This window comes from Artemia franciscana, chromosome 15 (genome assembly GCF_032884065.1).
Source record: "Artemia franciscana chromosome 15, ASM3288406v1, whole genome shotgun sequence".
Classification (NCBI taxonomy): Eukaryota; Metazoa; Arthropoda; class Branchiopoda; order Anostraca; family Artemiidae; genus Artemia; species Artemia franciscana.
In genome coordinates, this window is record NC_088877.1 from 26,559,127 (window position 1) to 26,585,626 (window position 26,500).

Sequence of the window (26,500 nt, forward strand, 5' to 3'; positions counted from 1 at the left end):
AGTTTTTACCGATTTTTCACCTAAGGAAGACTTTCCTAATGTCAAAGCTTGTGTATCACGGTATCTTTTAATCTTTTGAACAACATACTTGTATGAAATATTTCAAGAACAGTTTGAGAACTAACTTAGCTGACGACAATCTCAGGTCATTGCAAACGTTTGGGACAACAAATTTAAAGCAAGAAACATCTGCTATTTTGGCATCCAGGAAACAATTTTACCATTCCCGCGAATCCAAGTGTTCATTTGCAGTCTATCAATGTATTATCAAATATTAGATATAACATTAAATAATATAAATATTATAAATTTAATAATGTGAAATATACAATTAAAAACAACATTTATGTTTGATTCTTTCTAGTTTGGACCTCTAGTGTGTAGTTTGCCCCCAAACTACTGTTTGAGAGTCAATGCGGCCCTTCAGCAAAAACGTTTAGAGACCCCTGACTTAGATAATCACCCCGTGCCTTTTAATATAAATGCGTTGACAAGAATCTTTGCTTAATAGTTTCTCGAAATTCTATTTCCATGTCATTCCACAATTTCTCCGATGGAAAAGGAAGTTTCTCTCTGACTGTAGTCCTATTGCAACATAGGTTTTGTTTTTACGAATCAAAAGAAACACACAAGAGAAATTTAAAAGAGAACAGATTAGGTCTCACCAATGGAATCTCGGACAGAGCTCTCAAATACTTGTTACATTAATGTTTAACAACACAGTACTACCTTTCTACAGTTCCTTCTTCTTCTTCCTTTAAATTGAAATTAAGAAGAAAATGGCAACTTGTTAACTATATTAATTAAGTACTTATTGTTAGTAAGCAGTGTATTACGGTTTCTCTGCACAAGATGGTTTTACGAGCAACATACCAACTATATAGCATTCCAAACATGTGTTTACCCTCCTTCTGACGAAAGCTAAAATAGTTTTAAAATATATATAAAAAGACTAAACTGAGAGAGTGATAAGGCTTTCAAATTTAAATGGAGATAAATAATTAGATTGTTCGCCTTACTTAGAGATATTGACACCCCCAAATAAACATGGCAAGGAAAGATGCATTTCTAAAATATACATAAAAAAGCGTAGACATACAAATGCCAGATTCATTTAAAAGGCAAACTAAATTTAAAAGATATCTAAACGAATAGCTTAAGCGAAAGAAGCGTTTAGAAACCAGATCTTCCCTCTGTTATAAGACTATGAAAATTTCATGTATAGCTGTTTTTTCTAACGCCAAATAAGTCGATCGTTAAATCGTTTCTCGATACATGGGCCCTTATTTTTTTCAGTTTTTAAGTAGCAGTCCTTGTTATATAGAATCATCGTTACACAAGACCTTTCAGTGAACCATAACAGGGAACTTATTATCCATTAATCGATTTAAATATCTGAATAGGGAAGTCGCAGGCACACACAGCCAGTATTGTTACAGAAAAGTTCCACACGACAATATTGACAAGATTCAATTCAAGGTTCTTCATAGCCTATGTAGTTTTCAAGCTGCTCGGATAGCCCCCATCCCCTCACCCCCCACAAAACAATAAGAAGAGATATCCTCAGAACTTGGCTTCAGAACATTTCCGTTAAAATAAGGGTTTTGATACTCCCTATCTTGCTCAAGAGGTGAGAGACAGCAAGATTTCCAAACCTATGGTAGGAGTATTGCAAAAAAAGAGAAAAACTTACAACCCCCAACTGTTAGCTAACTGCGATGGTTACTTACTTTTTTCTATTTTGTATGTCATCTATGTACTTCGTACGTATTTCGTCAAGGTTAGATATAAGTTGATTGAATGTTTCTCGATCAATAACAAGGCACGATACACCTTCTGGGTCATCTGCGATGATGTTTGCTGTTCTGACATCTTCTCTGCAAAAGACAAATGGCATAGAAATCGATTTCTACCATGGACATTTACGACGTAAAGAATAATTACCCTATATTGTTTACAAAAAAAGGTACAACGTTTAGAAATTAGCTTTTTTGAGTTGTGTGTTTGGTGAAATATGAATATTATGTTCGATGGAAAAGAATAGAACATATTAGTATGGGAAACATTCAGCTTGCAAAAAACAACAATTTTATAGGCCGAACACCTGTAGAGTTAATAAGACACTGTAAAGCGAAGTCACTAGTATCTATATTTGTTAAGTACAGAAAGTTAATTTAAACTTCGAATTTTAAAGCTTTATCTTGTAACAGCTGTTCAACAATTTTACACATTACCGTACCTATTTTCCTCTAAACTTTGAAATTTTCAAAGTGCAATTTGAGAGGATCGCACTGACAATTATATTCCAAGGGAAATCTTTCACAACTGCTGTAAGAAATTGTAAGTCTAGATGAGAAATAATCTGCAATATTAATAAAAGAAGGAAACTCTTGCCGTTCACCAAAACTTAGAAATATGGAAATACGGACATTTGTGGCTTTCACAGACCAAGTCTAATATATGCAGAGAATGACGAAACGGACAATCGACAACCGAATCTGGATCTTTAACAAAATAATTCCTTCCACATAATTCTTTAACAGTATCGGTCAAGGACCAGCTGCATTTGGAACATTCTTCCACTTTTAGGCGAGTAGTGTAAGGAAAATACCCCCTTTTCAGTATATCTGACAAATTCATTATTTCGGTTTTACCGTTACTTATCTTCAGACCAACAGGCTAGACGCAAACTGTTACATAAGCCATAGTAAGGGATATTTCTACCCTTTCTCTAAAATCAAGCAAATTTTCTTATGCTTAAAATTTTCGACGTCAAAAATAAGAAAAAAGTAACACATTTAGAATCATTAAAGAACAATTGTCTTCTTTTAAGGTACATAGTTCTCAACTTTGATTACTTATAAATCCCACTTGCAATTAAGGAGGCTTTCAGTTTACTTACTTCTCACGTAGTAATCCGTTTCCACACAAATGCGTGCACTATATATTCTCTTTAAGTTTCTCTTTGGTACAGCAATGACCGGTTAAGCAATCTGAGAGCACGATTTGGGTACTATATCATGAGATCTATACATTACAAGGCTTGTTAAAATTACCCAAATTAGCCTATAATTTCAAATATCAAAGGTCATAAAACACAGATTATAAACCTTATATTCATGATAACCTTTTGATCGACCGAACAACCACTGCAATTAACCCAGAACAAGGCCTAAACTATTTTACCATGTCTTATATTGATTGAGCGACAAAAAACCAACAGTTTAATCTCTAAAGATTTTATCATTTCTTAATTAGAGTTTTTATCATCAAAAACGGTTTAATAAAGGGAATAGAATAAAAAAATTAGTATATTTTGAATATGAATATATTCACTGACGTCTATGCTGTGTAAGCATCATGCTCACTTCTTCGTCTTCTTGTCTGATATCTGTGCACGCTAATTAGTTATCTCCATGCAATCCCAGGCCCCCTGGAAGCTAGGATTGAACCTCGGGCCCCTTGTTGCCAAGCAGAGATAAATCCAATGTGCCACCACTTGGTTATCATGCTCACTTTTCCACTTTTGGATAACCCTCTTTCTGAGAGTACCAGTAATATCCCGTCAATGGGTCCTGTGACAGTCTACTCCATAAGAACCCCCGTGCCGGCACTTATTTTAAGACCACACAGAATGGGGATTTCCCCAGTATCGCCATCTACACAGCCAATCTCATAGATGGTGACATGTTTTCTTCTTCAGTGACACATTTCTTTCAGCTTTTAAACAGTTTTCGATTGATTTTGTGAAATTTGTGTCTAGTGTAGGAATCAAATATTATGGTAAAAGAACGACATGTTCGTCGACTGTGCCAACAAGTCATTGATGACAGTATGTACTTAGACATACATTCTAGGCAAACAATGCATTGTTTGCACGGAATGTATTTCTAAGAACATAATATCATCAATGACTTGTTGGCAGTCGACTAACATGTCGTTCTTTTACCAAAGGAAATCCTGGGTCTCAGGTTCGATTCCTACACTAGACGTAAATTTCATAAAAATCAAAGGAAAACTGCTTAGAAGCTAAAACAAATGTGTCGTTGGAAAAGCAAACATGTTTTCATCTATAACTGTAATTAACAATAACACCATCTGTGAATTTGGTTATGTAGTAGTTGACACTGGGGGAGTCTCCATTCTTTGTGGTCTTAAAAAAGTGCCGGCACCGGGGATCAAAGAGGGTAGTCTGTCACAGGGCCCGTTGAAGGGATACTACAAGTACTTTTATTCTTTTTTACTTTTATTTAGTCATTTTCTACAAGATATGAGGAATAAGCTGAAAATGAATAGTGGAATCATGCAATTAAACGTATTGCGAAAAATTCCTCTATTTTAAAATGTTTATTTTAGAAGCACACCAATTATAATATAATATAGAGAACGATTATAGCAGACACATAGTTCCTGAAAGTTATTCTTTGGATTTTAATAGGATCTGGGTGAGGCAACTGTAATTTTCGGAGTATTTTTAGCTGGTTTTCTAATTCTACCGTTTCCCCAGTGGATTTGAATCCAAAGTTCTTTTGTAACACAATATAAAAGAATTCTTCCCCATATATAAATTGCTGCTTTCCACTTTTGACCAGGTTTACTTTATTTGAAATACCGGTTCATCAGTAATATAAAGTAAACATACTAAGCGTTTCAGATTATTTTAATTTAGACTTGGGAGGTATTGCCCCATCTTTTTGGTAAGGGGACAAATAAAAAAGGGTAGGATTTCAAAGGAGTTGAAAACCCCACTACAAAACTATTTACAGGGCTTTTTTTCTCGAGATCATACTGATAAAAGTCAAACGAAGAGAAAAAAAAAGAAATGCATAAAAAGAAGCTACGAAACTTGAGAAATGCTTGTTTTCACAGCCGTATGTTGAGGAGGGAGTAAATGGGTTTGAACCCCATCCAAAAAGTCTTGCCGGTTCTAAAAAAAAGTAACAAAATCCAGTAAAGCAAGCTTATGATGCGCTTTGTAAAGTTCTTTTTTGTAACCCCCCTTCCTCCGAAACAAAAATCCTGGATTTTTTAGGACGGCCTCGCTAGGTTTTTTCTCTTTTAATCCTATCAACTGACAAACAATGAACAAATCAACTTCACCAATTGATTCAGTACAAAAATTTGAACAAGGAAATGTCTAAAACTAATATTTGGTAGTTTCTTCCCTTACCACACGGATGGGACAACATGAAGAGTTTCACAGGAATATACTTTAGTATACAAACACATTTTAGCTTTGCAAACATTTTTAGCTTTGTAAGGATATATTACAACAACCGTAATCCATGATCCATTACTGATTTACTTCTTAAATATTTACAATTGGGTCCTCCAAGTTCCGAAGCCGTTCAACTAAATGCAAATAGTTATCAACAGCACTTTGAGTGCGTAATATCAGATGTTTACATTCAGTAACAAATGTTTTGACCAGGAATAGGACCAAAAAAGTTAAAGAGGGGTGATGGGGTGACCATCCTGGCTCGGCCAGTCAATCATTTCTTTATCGGGAGAGAGGGGAAAGAGATGCAAATAAATTGACGAGAGAAATCCAAATTAATACAGTTTTGATTCTCCGTATAAAAGCATTTACATATATATATACAAAGATTAATGAACAGGTTTATTAGGTTAAATAGTACGGCGCTTATGACCAGATGGATAATGAGTGTGGGGTGAAGCATTTGATAGGAGACTTCCAGACAATTTTAAACTCTTGCTGGACCAACTTGACACCAAATATGACTATGGTCGTAACTAGGGACTTTTGTAAATTGGGAGAACCAGGGAGGGGTTGAATTTACTGTCTTTGTTCGAAGCTTTATAATATGATAATAGTGTTTAATACCCCTTGGAGAACAGAAAATGAAAAAGGGAAAACAAAATTCGCACGTAACTAACAGACACACAAATAAAAACTGAATAAAAATGTTTTCTCATTAAGTTCCGTTTAACCTTTGAATTTACACGAATACCTGACCACTCCTTGAACGGATTTATGAAGCTAAACCTTTCGAGTCGGAAATTTCAGCGGTACTTAAGCAGGTAGAGTACGAAATTAACATACTTTTAACAGCAAGCTCTTATTGAACATCCATTTCTTATATAACAACATTAGAAATGCCATTAATTCAACTCCATAGAAAATCCATGATATTCTTCTTCCACATTGAAATAAAACTTCAAACAATCGAGATGTTAAGTGTTAGGGCAAAATCGTCCCATAGTAGGTCAAACATAAAGAGTTGACAAAAAATAAAAGGTAAAAAGAAATTATGATTACGAGACTCTTTTAAATACTTGCGTTGCACATACAAATTAATTTGAATTAGAAAATTGTACCATTTACCAGGGGCAGTCAGAGCACTTGTAGACCAAAAATATATGCTAAGCAAAAAATTTGTAGCCAAAGGAAAAGACAAAAAAAGGCCAGCATCGACATGCTATTCAAGAATCTGAGATCCCCCTTCTCTCCACCAAAAAAAAAGAAATACAAAAGTTTGATTCACAAAACTTGTGAAATTATTATCCCCAGTTCTCTTCAAAAGAGATAAAAAGTAAACTGCCATAAATAATTATTTGTTATCCCATAGACAGCCCTAGTTCTCTTGTTTACCCAATAAAATACTGAAAGTGAATTAAAAGGACATTTAAAAGCTTGTAAAACTGTAGAAATTTTCCAGAGAAGGCCTGTTGTAACATAAGTACACAACAGTCCAGCTTTAAGTTGATATACATCAACATATCCCTCAAAGTTTAAAAGAGAAGAACAAAACTGTACAATACTAATCAGGACCAACGCTCTAACGACGCTTATAGTGAAGAGCCATAAGGCTCCAATGCATTGTTTATTTATTTAAAAATGAATTTCCCCATTTTTGCAAACTTCAACAACTTCTCAAATGGGAGTCATTAGTCTTCAATTTACCGGAGGAGCTTCGTTGCTCAGATTCTCACTAGTAATACGTCACAGATAATATGTTCGAAGATGTTGGGTTATAGCTCGTTTTTGCTTCTCCGACCATTACTGGAATATTATATGGAGCTCTTTTGTCCCAGTATTGTTTGTGGTCTCACAGTACAGATCAGACATCTGCATGTCTCCAATTAAGCAAAAAGTAAAGATGTGTTCCATTAAATAACTTTTGGGCCTGACCAGACCAACATAGAATTTATTTCCATCTCGCTGGACCAATCCACCCCTGCCTGTAACTAGTAAACAGTTGAGAGGGTAACAATTCAGGATTGTGTAACGAGTGGCAGACAGAAAAATAATTTTCAGAAAAATAGGTCCTTCTATACATACATGTATACATACATATATGTGTATATATATATACATATAAAGGGTTCCATGATTTTTAACAGGTGGTTTTAAGCAAAAAAAAAAAAAAAAAAAATAAAAAAAAAATCACACGCACACTAGGGAACTGGCGATTCTAACTAAGCTGTGTGACATTCTTATTGACCAAAACCAGTAGACACAAAAAAAGAAAAATAGTTACACATTTAATTGTTCTTAAGAATTTCTAACAGCCTATTCTCACCACCCTCTTTAATGATTTGTTTGTGAAGGCTCATTAAACCTAGGCACAAATTAAAAGATCCAGGCTATCCTCTCCATCTTACACAGTGGAGAAGTGCCATTTACTTCGTTTAAATTACTCTCCCAACAGGATTGATGACTAGCATTTCATTCTTAGCATCAACTGCGGCCTCCATGTTGGTTTAGTTTCCTTTCGTTTGATGACTGAACCTGTTGTTGTCTTGTTATTTGCTGTTGGATTGAAACTTTTATTGGTTTGGTAATCAAGGTAAGGTCAACACACTTCTTTGCATTACAACTATAGCTCGTTATACTTGTAGCACGTTCAATGGGCTCTGTTTTAGTCACCTTACTGTTTCTTTACCTGAAGTTTTCGTGTGGCCATAATCCCAAGTAATAAGGCGTGTTCCTGGGGTAGAACGGGTGGAGCGGAATAGGGAAGCACCCAATTCTGCCCCGCACTGTTTTGATCTGACCAGTCGTTAAAATTGAATTTTTTTCGCCTGAAGGCTTCTAATGAGTTTGACGTTCCCCAAACTATTCTTGAAAGGTATGTTAAGAAAAAACGGAAGATCTTCAGTATTTGATTGATATAACTGCTGGGAAATTTCAAGCCGTGTTCACCCAAGAGCAGGAATTTGAGCTTGTGACGTACTTAAAAACTATGGAGTCACGGCTATTTGGTCTCACGCTGAACGACTTACGTGCCTTAGCTTACCAGTTAGCTGAAAGAAATGACATAGCTCATAGATATCAAACTGAAATAGCTGGTAAATTCTGGGTCGACGGATTTTTTAAAGAGAAATCCTACTCTGTCGATTCGTAAGTCCGAGTCAACATCTGGTGCAAGAGCTATGGAATTTAATATAGTGGCTGTGGATAGTTTTTTTTGGCTATTCACTCAGTTGGTAGATAAGCACAAACTTACAGCATCACAGATATTTATTGCGATGAAACTGGTGTTTCAGTGAATCCTAAGAGCCATTCAAAAATCACTGCATGTAAGAGAAACGACAATTTGGTGCAATAACTTCTATAGAAAGGAGGAAACCAGTGACTTGCCTCATTTGTATGTATCCAAGTAGACCATGTATGCCCCCGATGTTAGTTTTTCCGAGGAAAAAAATCCAGAAGGAGTTTGAGCTGAGACTACCCTGAGAGAATTGGGCTGAGGTTCACAGCACTGGGATTATGACCGCTGAACTGTTCTTAGTATAGTTTAAGAAATTTGTAGCATTTTCCCGGATTTCCCGGTTCTTCTCATATTAGACGAACATTCATCCACACCAAGAACCTAGAGGTCAAAGACTACGCAAGAGATAATGGTGTTTCGTTGCTGTGTTTGCCCCCGCAGTATTTTTACAAGTTACAATCGCTTGATGTGTCTTTCATGAAGCCTTTGAGCCTTCACTACGCTGACGAGCTTCGAAAGTGGCTCCGTTGCAACCCAGGGGAAGTCGTAAGACTGTTTCAAATTTCAACACTCTTCGGATCAGCGTTTATCCAAAGCGCCTCTACGAATACCGCAATAAAGGGGTTTAAAGCAACAGATAACAGGCCACCTAACCCAGCCATATTCTCCGATTCAGATTACCTACCCGCTGACATTACTAACATCAAACAAGCTTGACCTTCAACCCAAAAAGCGATTGAGGAACCTCCAACGACAGAGAAAGAACAAGTGGGAAAATCTTCGTCTGGCTCACCTGTTGATAAAGAAAATTCCCACACTTGTAGGGATAGGGGTGAAAATATTACAGTTTTTAGCCCTACCGTTGGCTAATGGCATTCCGGGTAAAAAGGCCCAATTTAACATGGATGACAAGGCTACTCCTGGATGCTGTTGGATGAGAACTGACATGAATGACTCCTATTCCAAAGGTCAGAGGAAGAGCAAATGGACAAATCAAAGGAGGAGAAAGACTGCATCATAACTGATTCACAATACAAAAAAGAGTTAGAGGATGACAAACAAAATAGAAAGCAAAATGGAAACTCTAAAAACAAAGGGGAAGTGGCTGAATAAGAGTGAAGAAGTGCCAAGAAAAAAAGAAGATAAACAAACAACCTGAAACTTACAGCAGTGATTCTGACGAGTTTTCCAACTGTGAATAATTATATTGTTGTGGGTTTTACTCAAGTCAACAGAGGGTTGTGTAGCCTGCTCCATATGTAAGTAATTAGCCCAAAATTGATAGCGAAGACGAGGAGGCTAACCTTGATTTTTGAACGTTTTTTCACCTATTTAATTTTTCTCTTTACATTTATTATTTCCTTTCTTGTTTTCATACGTCATGCACAGCCAGTATGGTCTCGGAACGTATTTTCTTCATTAGAGAATTCTTCGTTGGGCGAAGTATCACCTCGGATGTTACAAACGAAGTATTTTTCTTTATTTTCTCTTAATAAACTGATTGATTGAAAAAGAAAAGGAAAAAAAAGACCAGCCAATTAAATCCCTCGCAAGGCATGACATAAGTGACACGTAGTCACAATGTATAAACTAATTCTCCCTTTCACCCTCATTGAGTTTTGGCCAAACTGGAGTCTAACAATACATTTTTAACATGTATGAGTCACCCTTTTAACTGTAAAACTAATCGGATTGCCTGTGAGAAAAAGGGAACACCGTAATTATTACTTAAAAAGAAACCCGAAAGAGAAAACCAAACCAGTAAAAGGAAAGATGAAGGTAAGTTTACAAAAAGGGCATTTATCTGATAAAAAGGGACTAAAAAAAATAAAAAAAAAAAATCCAAGAATCGAATCCATAACAACGCAGCATCGAAAAGCTAACAACACACAATGAAAATTAGTACTAATTGAGTAGCGAATAAACTTTTGCTGTATTTACACACTGCCACTGGAAATTCTCCATCTTATCAAAACAATATGTTCTACAACTCTTTCTTCTTCCTTTGAAATCTTCCAGGTGCTTTCAACAAAGCTTTAGGTCCATCTTTAAACTTGGATAGCAGAAATTTTTTCGACACATTTATATCTGGGGCTTTAATACACGCAAAGGAGGGGTGGGGCAATGGGGTTTAACACAATTCCCTCTTCTAGAGTCATAAGATTTTTTACGATTATCCATAGTTTTTTTTATTTCCATATGGTTCGCCAATATCTGTCATTTCAAAAATGTGCACTCCCCCACTAAAAAAAAAAACAACAACAACAAAAAAAAACCCTGATAGATATAATATATCTATCAGGGGATTTTGGCATATTTTGCAAAGCTAAAGCCAAATTTGATTTCAGAAAAAATATTTATAGCAGTCGAACGGAAGAAAAAACAAACAAATTCTTAAAAAAGCGGCAAATTTTCACTAAAGCAGAGAAACAAACAGTTTTGAAAATAGCCTGATGTTCTATTCCCCTCTGAAACCATTTTTAGTGACAATGAAATGAATATAAAAACACAGAAAAATAAACAGAAAAGAAACTTTTCGCTACCTTACACAAAACGATGAGCAAAAAAAAAAAAATAAATAAATAAAAGACAACTAATATTAAAAAAGAGAAAATTCTTCAAACGAGTATATTTTGACTGATTCCAATCCTTACCTAAAAATTGCCTTCCTGTGACTATTAGTAACGGAAATTAGTAGAAGAAGAATATATAAAAAAGAGAAAACCAAAACTATAAAGACCACAAGGCCGTATTTTTTGTGGGGGATGGGTTAACTCCATTTTAGAGAAAACCAAAACAATAAAGACCACAAGGCCATCTTTTCTGTGGGGGGTAGGTTAACTCGATTCCCCCAAAATTGTTGTCCAACTCGTAAAAATGTAACAAAATAAATTTGAGAAATTTTTGCTTCGTTTTTTAAAGTCTTACCCGTACCCCTCCCCCCAAGAAGGAACCACAGCGGGGCAAAAATCCTGGATACGGCCCAGAAAGACCGTGAGAAAAAAAAACTAAAGAAAGGAAATGTGAAACAAAATGTTTCATATTATTCTTCTTATTCTATTTTTTTGTATTATTGATTGTTATTTTGTCAAATCCGTGCTTATAGAAATTACTAGCAGCTTATTTGGTAAATATAGCGTAAAAGCCATTTTTTTTCTCTTCCGTTTTTTTCCATTGGAAAGGAGTTTAGGATGTAGACTAAAAAAAATCAGTAAGTTTTATAATTGTTTGTTTCGCTCACTGATCAAAATCTATCCCTTTTACATATGTTTTGGTATTTTTCAGTTGTATTGAACTTCCATATTTTATGATAAAAATACCGCGACGTCAAGACTTAGTTGAGCAAGACAATAATAAAGCAAAAATTTTGTAGTTAAAAAATATATAACACTCAAAGATTTATCTTCGGAAGAGGGGGGGACAAAGAACTAAAAAAACACATCACAAATTTTTTATGTGCATTTTTGTTACGTTTTTATGAGTCGGACACAAATTTCAGGGGGAGGGGTTCAAACCCAGTAGCCCCACGTGAAGGTGACCTTTATAATACCAATTGAGCAGTAAGTTGACACTAGTAGCGAGGTATTGGCATGACCAGTATGGGTTTAGCCCCAACCCTGGAAGACCAAAATATGCAGTGAATCTAACATTCTGCAACATTCAGAAAAAGTCTCACGCTTTTAGCACAAGAAAACGAATTTGAAAGTAAGACTATCATTAACTTTAGAATGTCCAACCAATGTGCTTCACATGATAGCACGTTGTCTAAAGTTAATGATAATGCATGTTATTACATACCATACCCCCGAACACCTACGCAAGAATTTTTTCGAAGGGGAGGATCCAAAAACAAGTTTTCCTTTATTGATAGTCCGAATACGAACTGCCCAAAATTTTAGGAAAACTTAGGATTCGAGGTAGGGGTGAGCTAAAAGGCCCACCTGTTCATGTCCCTGTGACAGACTACTTGTAATCATAAATTCATAAACATATCATCCTGTTATGAATCTTTTCCGACTGGGCTAACTTATCCAAAGTTTAATCCAGAAAAAATGCAAGGAAAAAGTTGTATTAAGATAATATTTCTAATAAAAAGGTGAAAAACATACCCTTGAAGTGCTTTTTCACCAAAGAAATCTCCGCGCGAAAGGGTTCGAATAAACTTTTCTTGGCCATTATCTGGTTCTTTGATTGTAACCCGTACCTAAGGAACAAGATTCAGTTAGAAAACAGTCTTATAATAAAACTAAAAAACACTTAAATTATTTGGCTGTAAGATTTAGTAAGTTAAATGTCTCCTTATCCAAAATATACTGTATAATAATTATTTATGGTTAAAACTAGACTTGCTTTGGCAATCATTAATTAATTCCTCTGGCCTTAATACACAATAAAATAAGTTTTAATTAAAAAAAGTAATAAAAATATTTGGTTAAATACATAAAATATAATTCTGGTATAACGTTATTTGAAGAAAATTAAATTTTACTTTCATAGATAGCTAGAGCGAAGCTTAAAAATCTTAAGGTTCAATAAAAAAATGCGATGACGAAAAAAAAAACAAAAAAAACACAGTTGTGTTATATAGATGCATAAGCATTATTTTTTTCAGGAAAGCAAAATATTTTTGTAAAGCAAACCAAACTTTAAGGATAAAATTAGCTGATCAATAAAAAACAACTCACTGGTCTCTATTTTTGTCATACCGATCTTCTGTCAAACGAAAAAAAAAAAAAAAAAAAAAAACGACACACAAACGGACCATGGTTACCTACGTTCGATTTACGAATAAGAAACTTCAATTTTTCGGGTCATTAAAAATCTTCATTTTGTCACACAAATTTGTTTGTCACCCTGTACCAAAGTAAATTCTCGCCATATAGTAAAAGAAAAGACTTTTCAACTGAAAATGATGCAATGTTATCTGCCAGAAATAATACCTCACCTGTCACAAATCAAAAATTTAATAATTCTCAAACACTCAGTTTACCCATAAAAATCAAAGCGTATTATGGAGATTTTGACGCTTTTTTTTGGATAGAAGAACAGGTGACAATCTTTGATTGTAATACCTTAGTGCCATCTACTAAAAGGTTAGGATTAAAAACAGTTTAGGCCCTAAGGAATTAATATATTATCAATTTAGGTTTGACGACAGGTATTAAAAAACAAGAGCTAAGAGCTCATATGGCACTTGTGACGAGGTCGGAAGAGCCAAGAGATAAGAGCTCATATGGTTTCAAGTAATTTAACCCGTAGTCAACATGCGTGATTTCCCCAGCGAGAACCTCCAACAGGTACGACTCTAGTTTGGCATTTGTGAAGGGACACACATGCACGGAAAGGTGTAGCATAAATGGCAGACAGTAACAACGGCAATCAAAGGGATAAAATTAACCCTTGACTGGGCTGCCCACTTAATTCAACAATCTGTCTTGGCTTTTTTCTACAATTGGCCATGACTTCCAATTTTCCCACAACTATTCCCTCTTTGTTTAAATTCAAACGGCAATCAAAGGGATAAAATTAACCCTTGACTGGGCTGCCCACTTAATTCAACAATCTGTCTTGGCTTTTTTCTACAATTGGCCATGACTTCCAATTTTCCCACAACTATTCCCTCTTTGTTTAAATTCAAAAATCAACGGAATTTAAACAAAGAGGGAATAGTTGTGGGAAAAGTGGAAGTCATGGCCAATTGTAGAAAAAAGCCAAGACAGATTGTTGAATTAAGTGGGCAGCCCAGTCAAGGGTTAATTTTATCCCTTTGATTGCCGTTGTTACTTTGATTGCCGAGATCCGTTGATTTTTGAATTTAAACAAAGAGGGAATAGTTGTGGGAAAATTGGAAGTCATGGCATATTGTAGAAAAAAGCCAAGACAGATTGTTGAATTAAGTGGGCAGCCCAGTCAAGGGTTAATTTTATCCCTTTGATTGCCGTTGTTACTGTCTGCCATTTATGCTACACCTTTCCGTGCATGTGTGTCCCTTCACAAATGCCAAACTAGAGTCGTACCTGTTGGAGGTTCTCGCTGGGGAAATCACGCATGTTGACTACGGGTTAAATTACTTGAAAATTTTCCTCTCATGGCTATCACTCGACAACGCTGAACTAGAGTCAACCCTCTCATGCTAATGAGCTCTAGCAAAATTCTAAGAATCAATAAATTGATTTAAAAGGAAAATCAGAGGCTTAATGCTGGTCGGGATTTAAAATAAGAGCTCTGAGTCACGAGGTCCTTCTAAATATCAAAATTCATTAAGATCCGATCACCCACTCGCACGTAAAAAATACCTCAATTTTTCTAATTTTTCCTCTCCCTTCAGCCCCCCCAGATATTCGAATCGGGGAAAACGACTTTAACAAGTCAATTTGTACAGCTCCCTGACACACCTACCGATTTTCATCGTCCTAGAACGTCCAGAAGCACCAAACTCGCCAAAGCACTGAACCCCACCATCTAACTCCCCCAAAGAGAGGGGATCCATTCGGGTTACGTCAGTCACGTATCTACGACATCTATAAGCATTTTCCAAGATTTCTGGTTTCCCCCTCCAGCTCCCCCCAAGGTCAACAGATCTGGTCGGGATTTGAAATAAGAGCTCTGAGAGATGAGTTCCTTCTAAATATAAATTTCATTAAGATCCGGTCAACCGTTCTTAAGTTAAAAATACCTCAGTTTTTCTAACTTTTTTCCAAATTAACAACCCCCAGCTCCCCCAAAGAGAAAGGATCCGTACCAATTATATCAATTTCGTATCTATAACTTGTGCTTATAATTCCCATCAAGTTTCATCCCGATATCTCCACTCTAAGCGTTTTCCAAGATTTCCGGTTTCCAAGATTTCTGTTTCCCTCCTCCAACCATCTATGTCCCCGGATCCGATTCGAATTGAAAATGGAGCATCTGAGAAATAAGATTGTTCTATATATCAAGTTTCATTGAGATCCGATCACCCATTCGTAAGATGCCTCGATTTCACGTTTTCCAAGAAATCTGGCTTCCCAATCCAACTCCCTTCAATGTCACCGGATCTGGTCGGGATTTAAAATGAGATTTTTAAAGCACAAGATCCTTCTAAATATCAAATTTCATTAAGATCTGACCACCTGTTCCTAAGTTACAAATACCTCATTTTTTCTAATTTTTCCGAATTAGTCCCCCCCCCCAACTCCACCAAAGAGAGCGGATCCGGCCCGGTTATGTCAGTCACCTATCTTGGACTTGTGCTTATTCTTTGCACCAAGTTTCATCCTGATCTCTCCGCTTTAAGCGTTTTCCAAGATTCCCCCCCCCCTAATGACACTGGACCGGTCGGGATAAAAATAAGAGAAATAAGTTTCGATGTCCTTCTAAATATGAAATTTCATTAAGATATGATCACTCTTTTGCAAGTTAAAAATACCTCATTTTTCTAGTTTTTTAGAATTAACCCCCCCCCCCCAACTCCCCCAAAGAGAGCAGATCTGTTCCAGTTATGTCGATCCCGTATCTAGGACTTGTGCTTGTTTTTCCCACCAAGTTTCATCCCGATCCCTCCACACTAAGTATTTTCCAAGAGTTTAAGTTCCGCCCCCCAACATCTCCTTCACCAGATAAGGTTCAAATTTAATATTTAATATTTAATAAATTTAATATGAGAGCTCTGAGACATGATATCCTTCCAAACATCAAATTTCATTAAGATCTGGTCACTCCTTCGTAAGTTAAAAATACCTCATTTTTCTAATTTTTCAGCATTAACCCTCCCCCCACTCCCCCAAAGACCATCCCGGTTATGTACATAACCGTCCCGGTTATGTTAATCACGTATCTAGGACTTGTGCTTATTTTTCCCACCAAGTTTCATCCCGATCCCTCCACTCTAAGCATGTTCCAAGATTTTAGGTTCCCCCCTCAATTCCTCCCAATGTCACCGGATCCAGTCGGGATTTAAAATAAGAACTTTGAGACACGATATCCTTTCAAACTTCAAATTCTATTAAGATCCGATCACTCCTTCGTAAGTTAAAAATGCCTCATTTTTTCTATTTTTTCCGAATTAACCGGCCCCCCACTCCCCCCAGATGGTCAAATCGAGAAAACGACTACTTCTAATTCAATCTGGTCCGGTCCCTGATGCCTGACGCATGCCAAGTTTCATTGTCCTAGCTTGCCTGGAAGCGCCTGAAGTAGCAAAACCGGGACCGACAGACAGACAGACAAAGCGACAGAATTTATGATCGCTATATGTCACTTGGTTAATACCAAGGGCCATAAAAATAGCGCAAACATAAGAACCAGAGACAATAGTTTGCCCTCTTCTCACAAAATTACGATTCAAACACCTCCCCTTTCCCATTGTTTTTAACAGCATCGTTTGATGGTGCAGAGAAATGGCAGTCGATTGATGCCTTCGGGGATCTGCTGTGTGACGTGTGGCCTAAGCAGTGAGTCACCAAACCAAGGGATAAGAAAAACGAACGAAAACGTAGGCATTTTCTAAGCTAGGAACTGGAAATAGAACGAAAAGATGGGACATTCTTTGCATATCCAATGTGCATAAAATATATACTATTTTGAATTACTGTAGATGAAATTCATGATGTGTGCAAAAATTTGGACCAGTAGCAAGATACATTGTTTTGTGTTGTAAAAATAAAACATCGGACGATCGTGGCTCAAAATTGTGAAACGAACAACTAAATAAGACAAATAAAATGGATGAAGAAAACGGTATAATTTTACATCAGGCATTATGTAAGAGGGGTTTCTCTTACAAAATACGTCATACCACCCCTCAGGGATGGTTGATCACTGAGTAGGCAGGGTGTGTCATACGCCTAATTTTTGTTTTCTTTCTAGATGGCGGAATCCTACGACAGACTAAGAATAAGACCTCAAAATCTCCAAATTGACACAGAAGATGCAGCCAAGTATATTTTTGACATTCCAGAAGAGATATTGTCAGACTTGTCAGATGATGATGCTGACGATGATCCAGACTTCCGACAATCGAATGACGATGAAAGCCTATTCAAGTTCCAGGCATCTTGGTGACTCCACTGAAATACTTAACAACTATAACGTCTTTGCACTTCAAACTGAGTGATGCAACCTCTGCCTCACTGTCGAAGAGCTAAAAGTTTTCATGAACGATATTCTATTATTGGGGGTGACAAAATTTCCTATTATCGAATACATTGAGAAGGAGCTACCAGATACCCTGCAATTGCCGACAAGATGGGCTGACGAAGGTTAGACAAGATGAAACCTTTTTTTCATTTCAACGACAATGAAAAAGCGAAGAAACCTGGAGAACAAGGATTAGACAAGCAATACAAGGTTCGATCTGTCCTGGGTTGTATCCGTTCCAATTTTCTCGAAGTCAGCCACTAAGAACACCATTAAATTGACGAGCAAATGATTCCTTTCAAGGACAAAGCAGCTTGAGACAATATCTACCAAAATAGCCGACGAAGTGGAGAATAAAAGTGTTCATAAAAGCTGGTTTGTAAGGTTTTGTACATGATTTTGAAGTTTACCAAGGTAAGGGAACTCTTGTTGAAGGTGACACAAAGCCAGATCTTGAATATGGAGGCAACATAGTTTAATGTCTGGTGAGCACCTTACCACAGAAAATGAACAACAAGATTTTGCTGTGACAACTGGTTTTCGAGCTTGAAACTAACAGGTTTGCTCAAAATTAAAGGATTCCCTTGTATTGGTACATTGAACAAAGCGTGACTGAAGGGCTGCGCGCTCCTCAAAGATGGTGAAATGAAAAAAAAAAGAATAAGAGAGGAACTTCCGATTACAGGAGCGTCATTCATTCTGGCGTTACTGTAGTGAAGTGGTTAGATAACAACACGGTTTGCCTGGCTTCGACGTATGCAGGAGCAACGCCACAGGATACGTGTAGACGCTGGAACGTTAAGGATAAATCCAGGGCTGAAATTTTAAGGCCAGCCATGGTTTATGAGCACAACCGTCAAATGGGTGGCATAGACTTAGCAGATATGCTAGTGGCTTATTGACAGCTTATTGACATATCTGCAATAGGTGGCTTCTTTTCATGTCAGACGTCAACGCGCTCACTTCAAGGACAGGCGAACCAATGATCTTAAGAGCCTTTATGTCTGAAGTTGCAGCAGGGTTGTATGCCTTGGCACGTGTCATTGCTCCAACATAAATGCGGTAGACCATCCACAGATGTCAAAGAAAGTCCCAGCCCCATTCGAAGTCGCAAACGAATCTGACCGGCAATATCTGCTCAAGCCAATGGACTTGATCACTGGTCGAAAAAGACTGAGAAACAGAGCCACTGCAAAAAGTGCAAATCAGGATATACCACTTGAGTGCGAAAAATGTGAACTTCCACTGTACTTTCTGCCAAAAACAATTACCTTAAAGCCTTCAACAGGAAGTGAAAATGCCCTATTTTTATATACTTGAGAGACTTATGTCGTATCTTTTCATTAGTCTGACATACAGATTGCATGGGCGGCGTTGTAGATTTTTCATAGTATTGGTTCCTATAATGGCCTGTCTAGGGTTAATAAAACCTACAGACAGCATACAATCTCTAGAATGAGGTTAATCTGTTTCTACATACAATCTTTAAAATGGCGTATAATCGTTTGGCTTTAGTAATAATAATAAAAAATGCACACTCCCTTGTGAGCATCGAAAAAACAACTGATTGATCTCATTTCCGGACCATTCGATCAATAGAATCCAAAGTGCAACCACCTTCAGATTAGCTACTGACAGACTGCATCTCACCGACCCTCTAAGTTACACTAGTTACTTTTAACTAAGACACTTTGAATTAAATGATTACCAAGTGAATAGTACCTATCAAGCCACAAACTGTGGCAATATTGTTCAATTTAATCTTCTATTTGTTGACAAAAGGCGCCTGAACTATTTGTCCTGGTTGCAGCCGTACCCACAACCCTAGTAAAGGGTTGTGCTTGATAATAAAAGGTATTGAACCACCCTTGACAATAGTAACCAAAACTAAAAATACTAGTATTTCGAAGCTATATACACAATAAAGAGTTTAATTAATATGCCGAGTCCACATGTCTAAAATTTTCAGCTTTAAAGTAACTTATCAAAATCTATTAGCCTAAATAATAATTTAATATACAAATTTAGCGCATTGTTGAGTCATAAGATCCTTGGTGGTAAAAAAAAAAAACAACTGAATTTGGCTCTATAAACACATCACCTTCGAATCGAGTAAGGTTATAAAATTAAACCAGTTTAGGTTTAAGTATCATATATTATGTTGTTGACAGGTTATTACACCTTATTTTTTGCTTTGATTTATATTTAATGCGTCAAAAAATTGCTTCCATTTCTTCTGCTGTCATGGACGCCACCTGAGCCAAGCCTTAGGTGTGCAGCCGCAGGATCTACTGCGCTTGTAAAGCTCTACTTGCATGGAAGGAAAGTGTAATTGGTATATAAGATATAACTGAAAGCAAACCACATCATCATTATCTTATCAACCTTTCCTCTACCAACGGGCACAGAGGAAGTTCTATCAATCCTCGTATTTTAGCATCGCAATAAATTCAAGAAAAAGCCCTGAAACTCCATTCACACCAAAAGAAAAAGTAACCCATCTGGTGACCTTTGTCGTGACAAATATTGAATTTAAAAGACCAAGATCCCTATTCAAAAACGGTGCCAAAAACTAATAAATTCCCTTATGAATGTCAAGTCCAACCACAACTAAAACAGCAGAGTGTTCATATAAATCAAATAGTCCACTTTTGGTTGTAAAGAATTAATATAAATACTCATCCAGAAAAAAGAACCCAGATTGCATGTCACCATAAAAAGGACCAAGATTAAAGGGCCAAGTTTGAAACACACACATCAATCATATGCTGTTAAGAGATTTAAATTAATGCCTGTTACACATGACATACCGACATCATAGGTATATTAGTTGACAAAAAAAAGAAAGAGACAAGACAGCGCCCGGAGCTGTTTTGTATACACTGAAATCCATTTGGAACCAAGGCATCTGTCATCTTATGGTATTATCTTCCTACCTCCTACTGGTAGTCATGCTGGACTGTCAAACTGGTAGTCTATTCACTCAATCCTTCATCTTGGCTCTGTGCTGCATCCATTTTTTCCAACAGAGCTGTTTTGAATTCTTGTCACACAAAGTTTAGTAGTGAGTGGAAGACTCTAAGTTTTAATAAATAAACAAAGCTTTACAAAGAGGGAAATTTGACTAGCCAAAAGAGGTTACTGACCTGCCAATGTTGACGGTTTAGACCCAATTTGATAATTAGCCCTAAGTCAGGTAAAAGGTTAATACAGACGAAAACAGCATATTATAGCTTAGCTTTTCAACGCAGAAATAGGGAGGGTTGTAAAATCTAGATTCCCCGGGTAATATTACAACACACTTGAGATAAATCCACAAAATCATTTGGACCTCTTAGTATTGGAAATATAGAACACGTCACTTGTAATCTTGTTTGGCAGCTGTCTTAGCCAGTAACTGGTTTATTTCCCTTCCAATTTTATTACATGCGTGTAGTGCTTTCAATTTTAAGCATTGGGATCAAGTTCACTGAAAGAAATTCTCGATTCAAACTCCGGTAAGCCTTGATGGTGATACGGATTGCGGTTTCCGTAGAATTTTCAAAATTAGGATAAAATCTTCGAAAAAGGATGAAAAATATTCTGGCAGTGTCTCGGTTAACTAGTGATGTTCGAATATTTTGCCATCTGGAAAAGCTTTGAAAACTCACTTTTAAATAACTTCCCGCACAATCTTCGGTTCTACTCACATTGCTAGCATCCTGCTTAAATATCATTGGGCAGTTGTGTCAATTCATAAAAATTTAGAGGGGCCAAAATACAAGGGGGGAATAAGTAATTGTTCAATTTTTCAGTGAAAATACCAAACAAAAAGGCATTTATCAATGAAACAAAAAAGATTTTGCGAAATAGGAGAGGGGAGGGCAAAAAAATCCCCCTCTCAGCCCCTCATTGATGCCACTGTCAGTGTGTGAGCCACGTTTCATGGCTAAACTAATTCATGAATTTCTAATGAGGCAAGAATTGTTCTTTAATACGAAAAATACGCTTGACACTGCCCCTAAAAGCTATATATGGCAGCATAATGTTTCCCTTTTTTTGATTTATATGCAGCACCAATAAATAACAGAAAAAATAACATCACAGGCGCTTCTAAGAGTTGTATCTGGTATTTTTCTCACTTCTTAGTAATTTCCTAAAAACAGAAAAAAACCGCTAAGCTTTTCTCCAAAAGAAGAATTAGCGAATTATTGTAGATGAGGAGAATCAAAGCGTGACGGAGTATACATTACCTTGATGACGATGATGATTTTATTAAGTGATTAAACCTTTACAAGTATTTCACTGCTAAATGTCTACAAACTAACACTACAAAGGAAGAAAAAAAAAACAAACAATAGAATAAATGAAACTAATAAATGGTACAATCAAAGGCAACAATCAGGTATAAATATCAAATATTAACATCAAACCAGTCTTCTATTTGAATACAAAAATCTGTTCAAGCATTTCCTTAATACTTTATCAGAAACTACTGAACTAGGACAAAATGGGAAATTGATTCCTAAAGAATGGAGTTCTAGTTCCATACCAAAACGTTGTAAGAAATAAATAGGACAACTAAACAGGAAGTGGCTACAAGTTTCACTTTCACCACAAATGTACTCTCCGCTTCTAGCTTTTCCAATTTTATTTAAGAAATAATTTAACCGACAATGTCCTGTTCTAACTTGCGTTAGCTGGTGTGTAATGCTGATCCTTCTTTTGAGAACAACTTGGCCAATGATTCTTGATAGTTACCCTCAGAAGTGTGAAAATGCCAGTAACAATCCGTTGAAGACACGAAATTGAAGCAAGAAAATAATAATCTTTTTTGTATACAAAACACTTCCAAGATTCCTCTGCAAAACTCGCACGTTACCATAATTTACTGAACTCACAATACATGCTCAGTTACAACTACCAATGTGGCAAGTTATACAAAACGTACTTGTACAAGATTTAGTAGCCTGTTCGTTAAATGGGTCATTACCCAACTTGGTTATATAAGCAATTATAGACGTAGTTTTAATTAGTTCACAAGCATTAAAAGGATAATGAGTTTTAATAACAATTTAAGTTTTCGAAGGTTAGCTAGTTAATTAGGGTGTTAAAACTATTTAACTAGTCATGTTACGGTAACATTACCAACATTACAGGTCAAGTAACAAGATTGCATAAAACCCAAAAATATAAATGTGGTAGTAATAGCCAGGATACTAATTCATAATTAAGTTGTAAAGAAGTGTTCATCTGTTCAAGGCAGTGTCAGTCACATTCAGTCTCTTAGTGGCGCAGTGGGATTGATCTCTGCTTGGTAATACGGGATCTGGATTCCGATATCAGCTGCAGCCGCCCGCCACAGGGTCCGGGATTTAATTCTGATGATGATACTATGCAAAAAAAGTCTCCAGGATAATCCAAACAAAAGGAAGAAGAAGAATAACCTCATTCAAATAGTAAAAGGAAAAAATTACTCCAAACATCAATTTTAGGACCGAAACGAAAAGAGAAAAATAACAAAAATATTTCAGCTGGCTGATGTAACTATTGATTTTTTCTTCTTTCTTTTTTTTAAAGCCCTGTCGAAGACAAGGATTTACAATAAAAATTGTTTTAGAAGAATACCTAAGTGAATAACAGTAAAAAAGTGTATAAGTTGAACGTGCACTGAAATTCAGCCCTGAATTAGGGCGTCCGGTTCTTAAGCTACGGGAAGAGTTGAAGCAACTATGATCCATTAGTCATAATCAAGTAACTGACGAGTATTTCTATTGAGTAAGAGCTGGTATGTTCTATTTCACGGTTTTCCATGCAGTTAGACACTAAAGAGACGAGTTTTATGTACAAGAAGAAACAAGAGCTAAGAGTTCATATGGCACTTGTGACGAGGCGAGAAGAGCTAAGAGCCAAGAGATCATATGGTATGAGCTATAACAAAATTCTATGAATCATTAGATTGATTTAAAAAGGAAAATAAGAGGCTTAATGCCGGCCAGGATTTAAAATAAGAGCTCTGAGTCACAGTGTCCTTCTAAATATCAAAATTCATTAAGATCCGATCACCCACTCGTAAGTTATAAATACATATTTTTTTCCATTTTTTCCTCTCCCTTTAGCCCCCCAGATGGTCGAATCTGGGAAAACGACTTTATCAAGTCAAATTGTGCAGCTCCCTGGCACGCCTACCAATTTTCATCGTCCTAGCACGTCCAGAAGCACCAAACTCGCCAAATCACTGAACCCCTCCCCCAACTCCTCCAAAGAGAGCGAATCCAGTACGATTCTGTCAATCACGTATCAATGACATTTGTTTATTCTATCCACCAAGCTTCATCCCAATTCCTCTACTCCAAGTGTTTTTCCAACATTTCCCCCTCCAACTCCCCCCAATGTCAAAAGATCTGGTCGAGATTTGGAATAAGAGCTCTGAGACATGAATTCCTTCTAAATATCAAATTTCATTAAGATCCGATCATCTATTCGTAAGATAAAAATACCCCAATTTTCACGTTTTCCAAGAATTCCGGTTTCCCCCTCCAACTCCCCCCCAATGTCACAGGATCTGGTCGGAATTTAAAATTTGAACTTTAAAGCACAAGCTCTTTCTAAATATCAAATTTCATCAAGATCTGGTCACCCTTTCGTAAGTTAAAAATACCTCAATTTTCAAAATTACTCCCCCTCCCCCAGTTACACCAAAGAGAGCAAATCCGGTCCGTTTTTGTCAGTCACGTATCTTAGACAGGTTTTTATTCTTCCCATCCAGTTTCATCCTGATCTCACCGCTTTAAGTATTTTCTAAGATTTCCGGTCTCCCCCTCCCCCCAATTACGCTTGATCCGGTTGAGATTTAAAATAAGAGATCTGAGTCACGAGGTCCTTCTAAATATGAAGTTTCATGAAGATCTGATCACTCCTTCGTAAGTTAAAAATACGTAATTTTTTCTTATTATTCAGAAGTAACCCCTCCCCTCCCAATAGCGCGGATTCGTTCCAATTATGTAAATCACGTATGTAAGACTTTTGCTTATTTTTCCCATCAAGTTTCATCCCGATCCCTCCAATCTAAGCGTTTTCCATGATTTTAGGTTCCCCCACCCCAAACTTCCCCCAATGTCACCAGATCCGGTCAGGATTTAAAATAAGAGCTTTGAGACACGATATCCTTCTAAATATCAAATTTCATTGAGATCCGATCACCCGTTCGTAAGTTAAAATACCTCATTTTTTCTAATTTTTCAGAATTCCAAACATCAAATTTCATTAAGATCCCCATCACCCGCTCACAAGTTAAAAATACTTCATTTTTTCTATTTTTTCCGAATTAACCGGCCCCCCACTCCCCCCCCCAGATGGTCAAATCGAGAAAACGACTATTTCTAATTTAATCTGGTCCGGTCCCTGATACGCTTGTCAAATTTCATCGTCCTATCTTACCTGGAAGTGCCTAAAGTAGCAAAACCGGGACCGACAGACAGACCGATAGAATTGGCGATTGCTATATGTCACTTGGTTAATACCAAGTGCCATAAAAACCAATATACTCCTAATAAAATGGATATACTGACGACGGTTTTTACGATCTCTTCATCCTCAAAGTCTCTCTTTGGACTATATATGTAACAACCTTTAACGATTTCCTGTGACAATGAGCTGCCCGTAATATTGCTGATTTATGGATGTACAGACGAATCTCAACCAAAACACGCAAGAACTAAAAGCTCATAGTGTAGTCTCTGCAATGAGTAGAAGCTCTATAATCTAGCGGCGTCCATCCCCAAGAAACACAACTGAAACCCTTGCTACAAATCTATATTGATTTTGACTGACATATGATTGATACGGAAGACACAGTCCAGCCCTTACCCCACAGAAATGGAGTCAAGCACGGACACCAGAAATCATAACTGTAAATGCTGAACTGGTTTACCAGAATTCCGTTAACCCACCAAGCATCTAGGCTGACAAAACGAGATTAGAAGCCCTAGCTCTACTGTCGCAAAAGAAGTCGGGTCAAGAGCCAACACTACAAAGGCACAGCTATGAAGCATCGCACCTATTTTGGCCGAAATCCGATGTCTCCTCCCGGTCAATGCTACAAACGATGAGAATTTGTGAATTACCTACGAGATCAAATTGGTAATACATTCCAAAAAGTAGGGATCTTACAGCTCAATCTGAACAATTTTTTCATTAAAACCACACATCCACACATAGATTGATTCGGATACACACTTCAACGAGGCACAATTAGAACACTTAAGGATTAGACCGACGCAGTGCTTTCATACAGTCTCTTAAGAGCGTATTCGCGCGATTGATAATGTGGCTTCTTAACAGAAGACTACTTCTACTCAACTCACTGCAGCACCAAGCCGCCCGAGGGCAACACAGCTACGCAATCTCCTCCTTCATCCCAATCAAGTATACGCCTCCCTCTTTACTCCCTCACGGAAAGTTTCCTTTTCCTTAAATTTTTCCCTTATGAGAATCCTCCCACCCCAACCGGGGATGATCTAGTTTACTTCTAGCATTAGGCGGATGGCCGGCAAGGACAATCTTTGGCAACGTACCATCCTTCATCCGCTGAACATGCCTTGGCCATGTTAATCTTTCTCTCTTTATAGCTCTAGAAAGAGGATTGGATCCCACTTTTTGTACAGCATAGTGTTTGAGATACTGTCAGTCCGTCGGGTACCCAAAAAAATTTCTAGGCAAAATTCTTTGGAAAACATCTAGTATATCTTCCTCCGTTTTCCGTAGCGGCCACGCTTCAGAACCATACTTGACCGCTGTCATCGCTGTAGCTTTCAATATTTTAATCTCTGTTCGCAGACTTGTCTTCCTATTCTTGCGAACTTTTTTAAACTGTGAAAAAAATACCCTGGGTCTTGGCTATTCTACTAATAATCAAATAATAAAAAATAAACAAGTTTTTTCAACTG

General features: G+C 36.9%; 1 protein-coding gene across 1 annotated transcript in view; it reads right to left on the reverse strand.

The window, feature by feature from the left end:
• Window positions 1-26,500, reverse strand: part of LOC136036261 (cGMP-dependent protein kinase, isozyme 2 forms cD5/T2-like) — a gene marked incomplete in the record, with an annotated part of 170,535 nt that overhangs the window by 72,103 nt on the left and 71,932 nt on the right. The window contains 2 exon segments of the mRNA XM_065718394.1: window positions 1,731-1,877; window positions 12,566-12,660. Of these exon segments, the coding sequence (XP_065574466.1) occupies window positions 1,731-1,877; window positions 12,566-12,660 (242 nt within the window).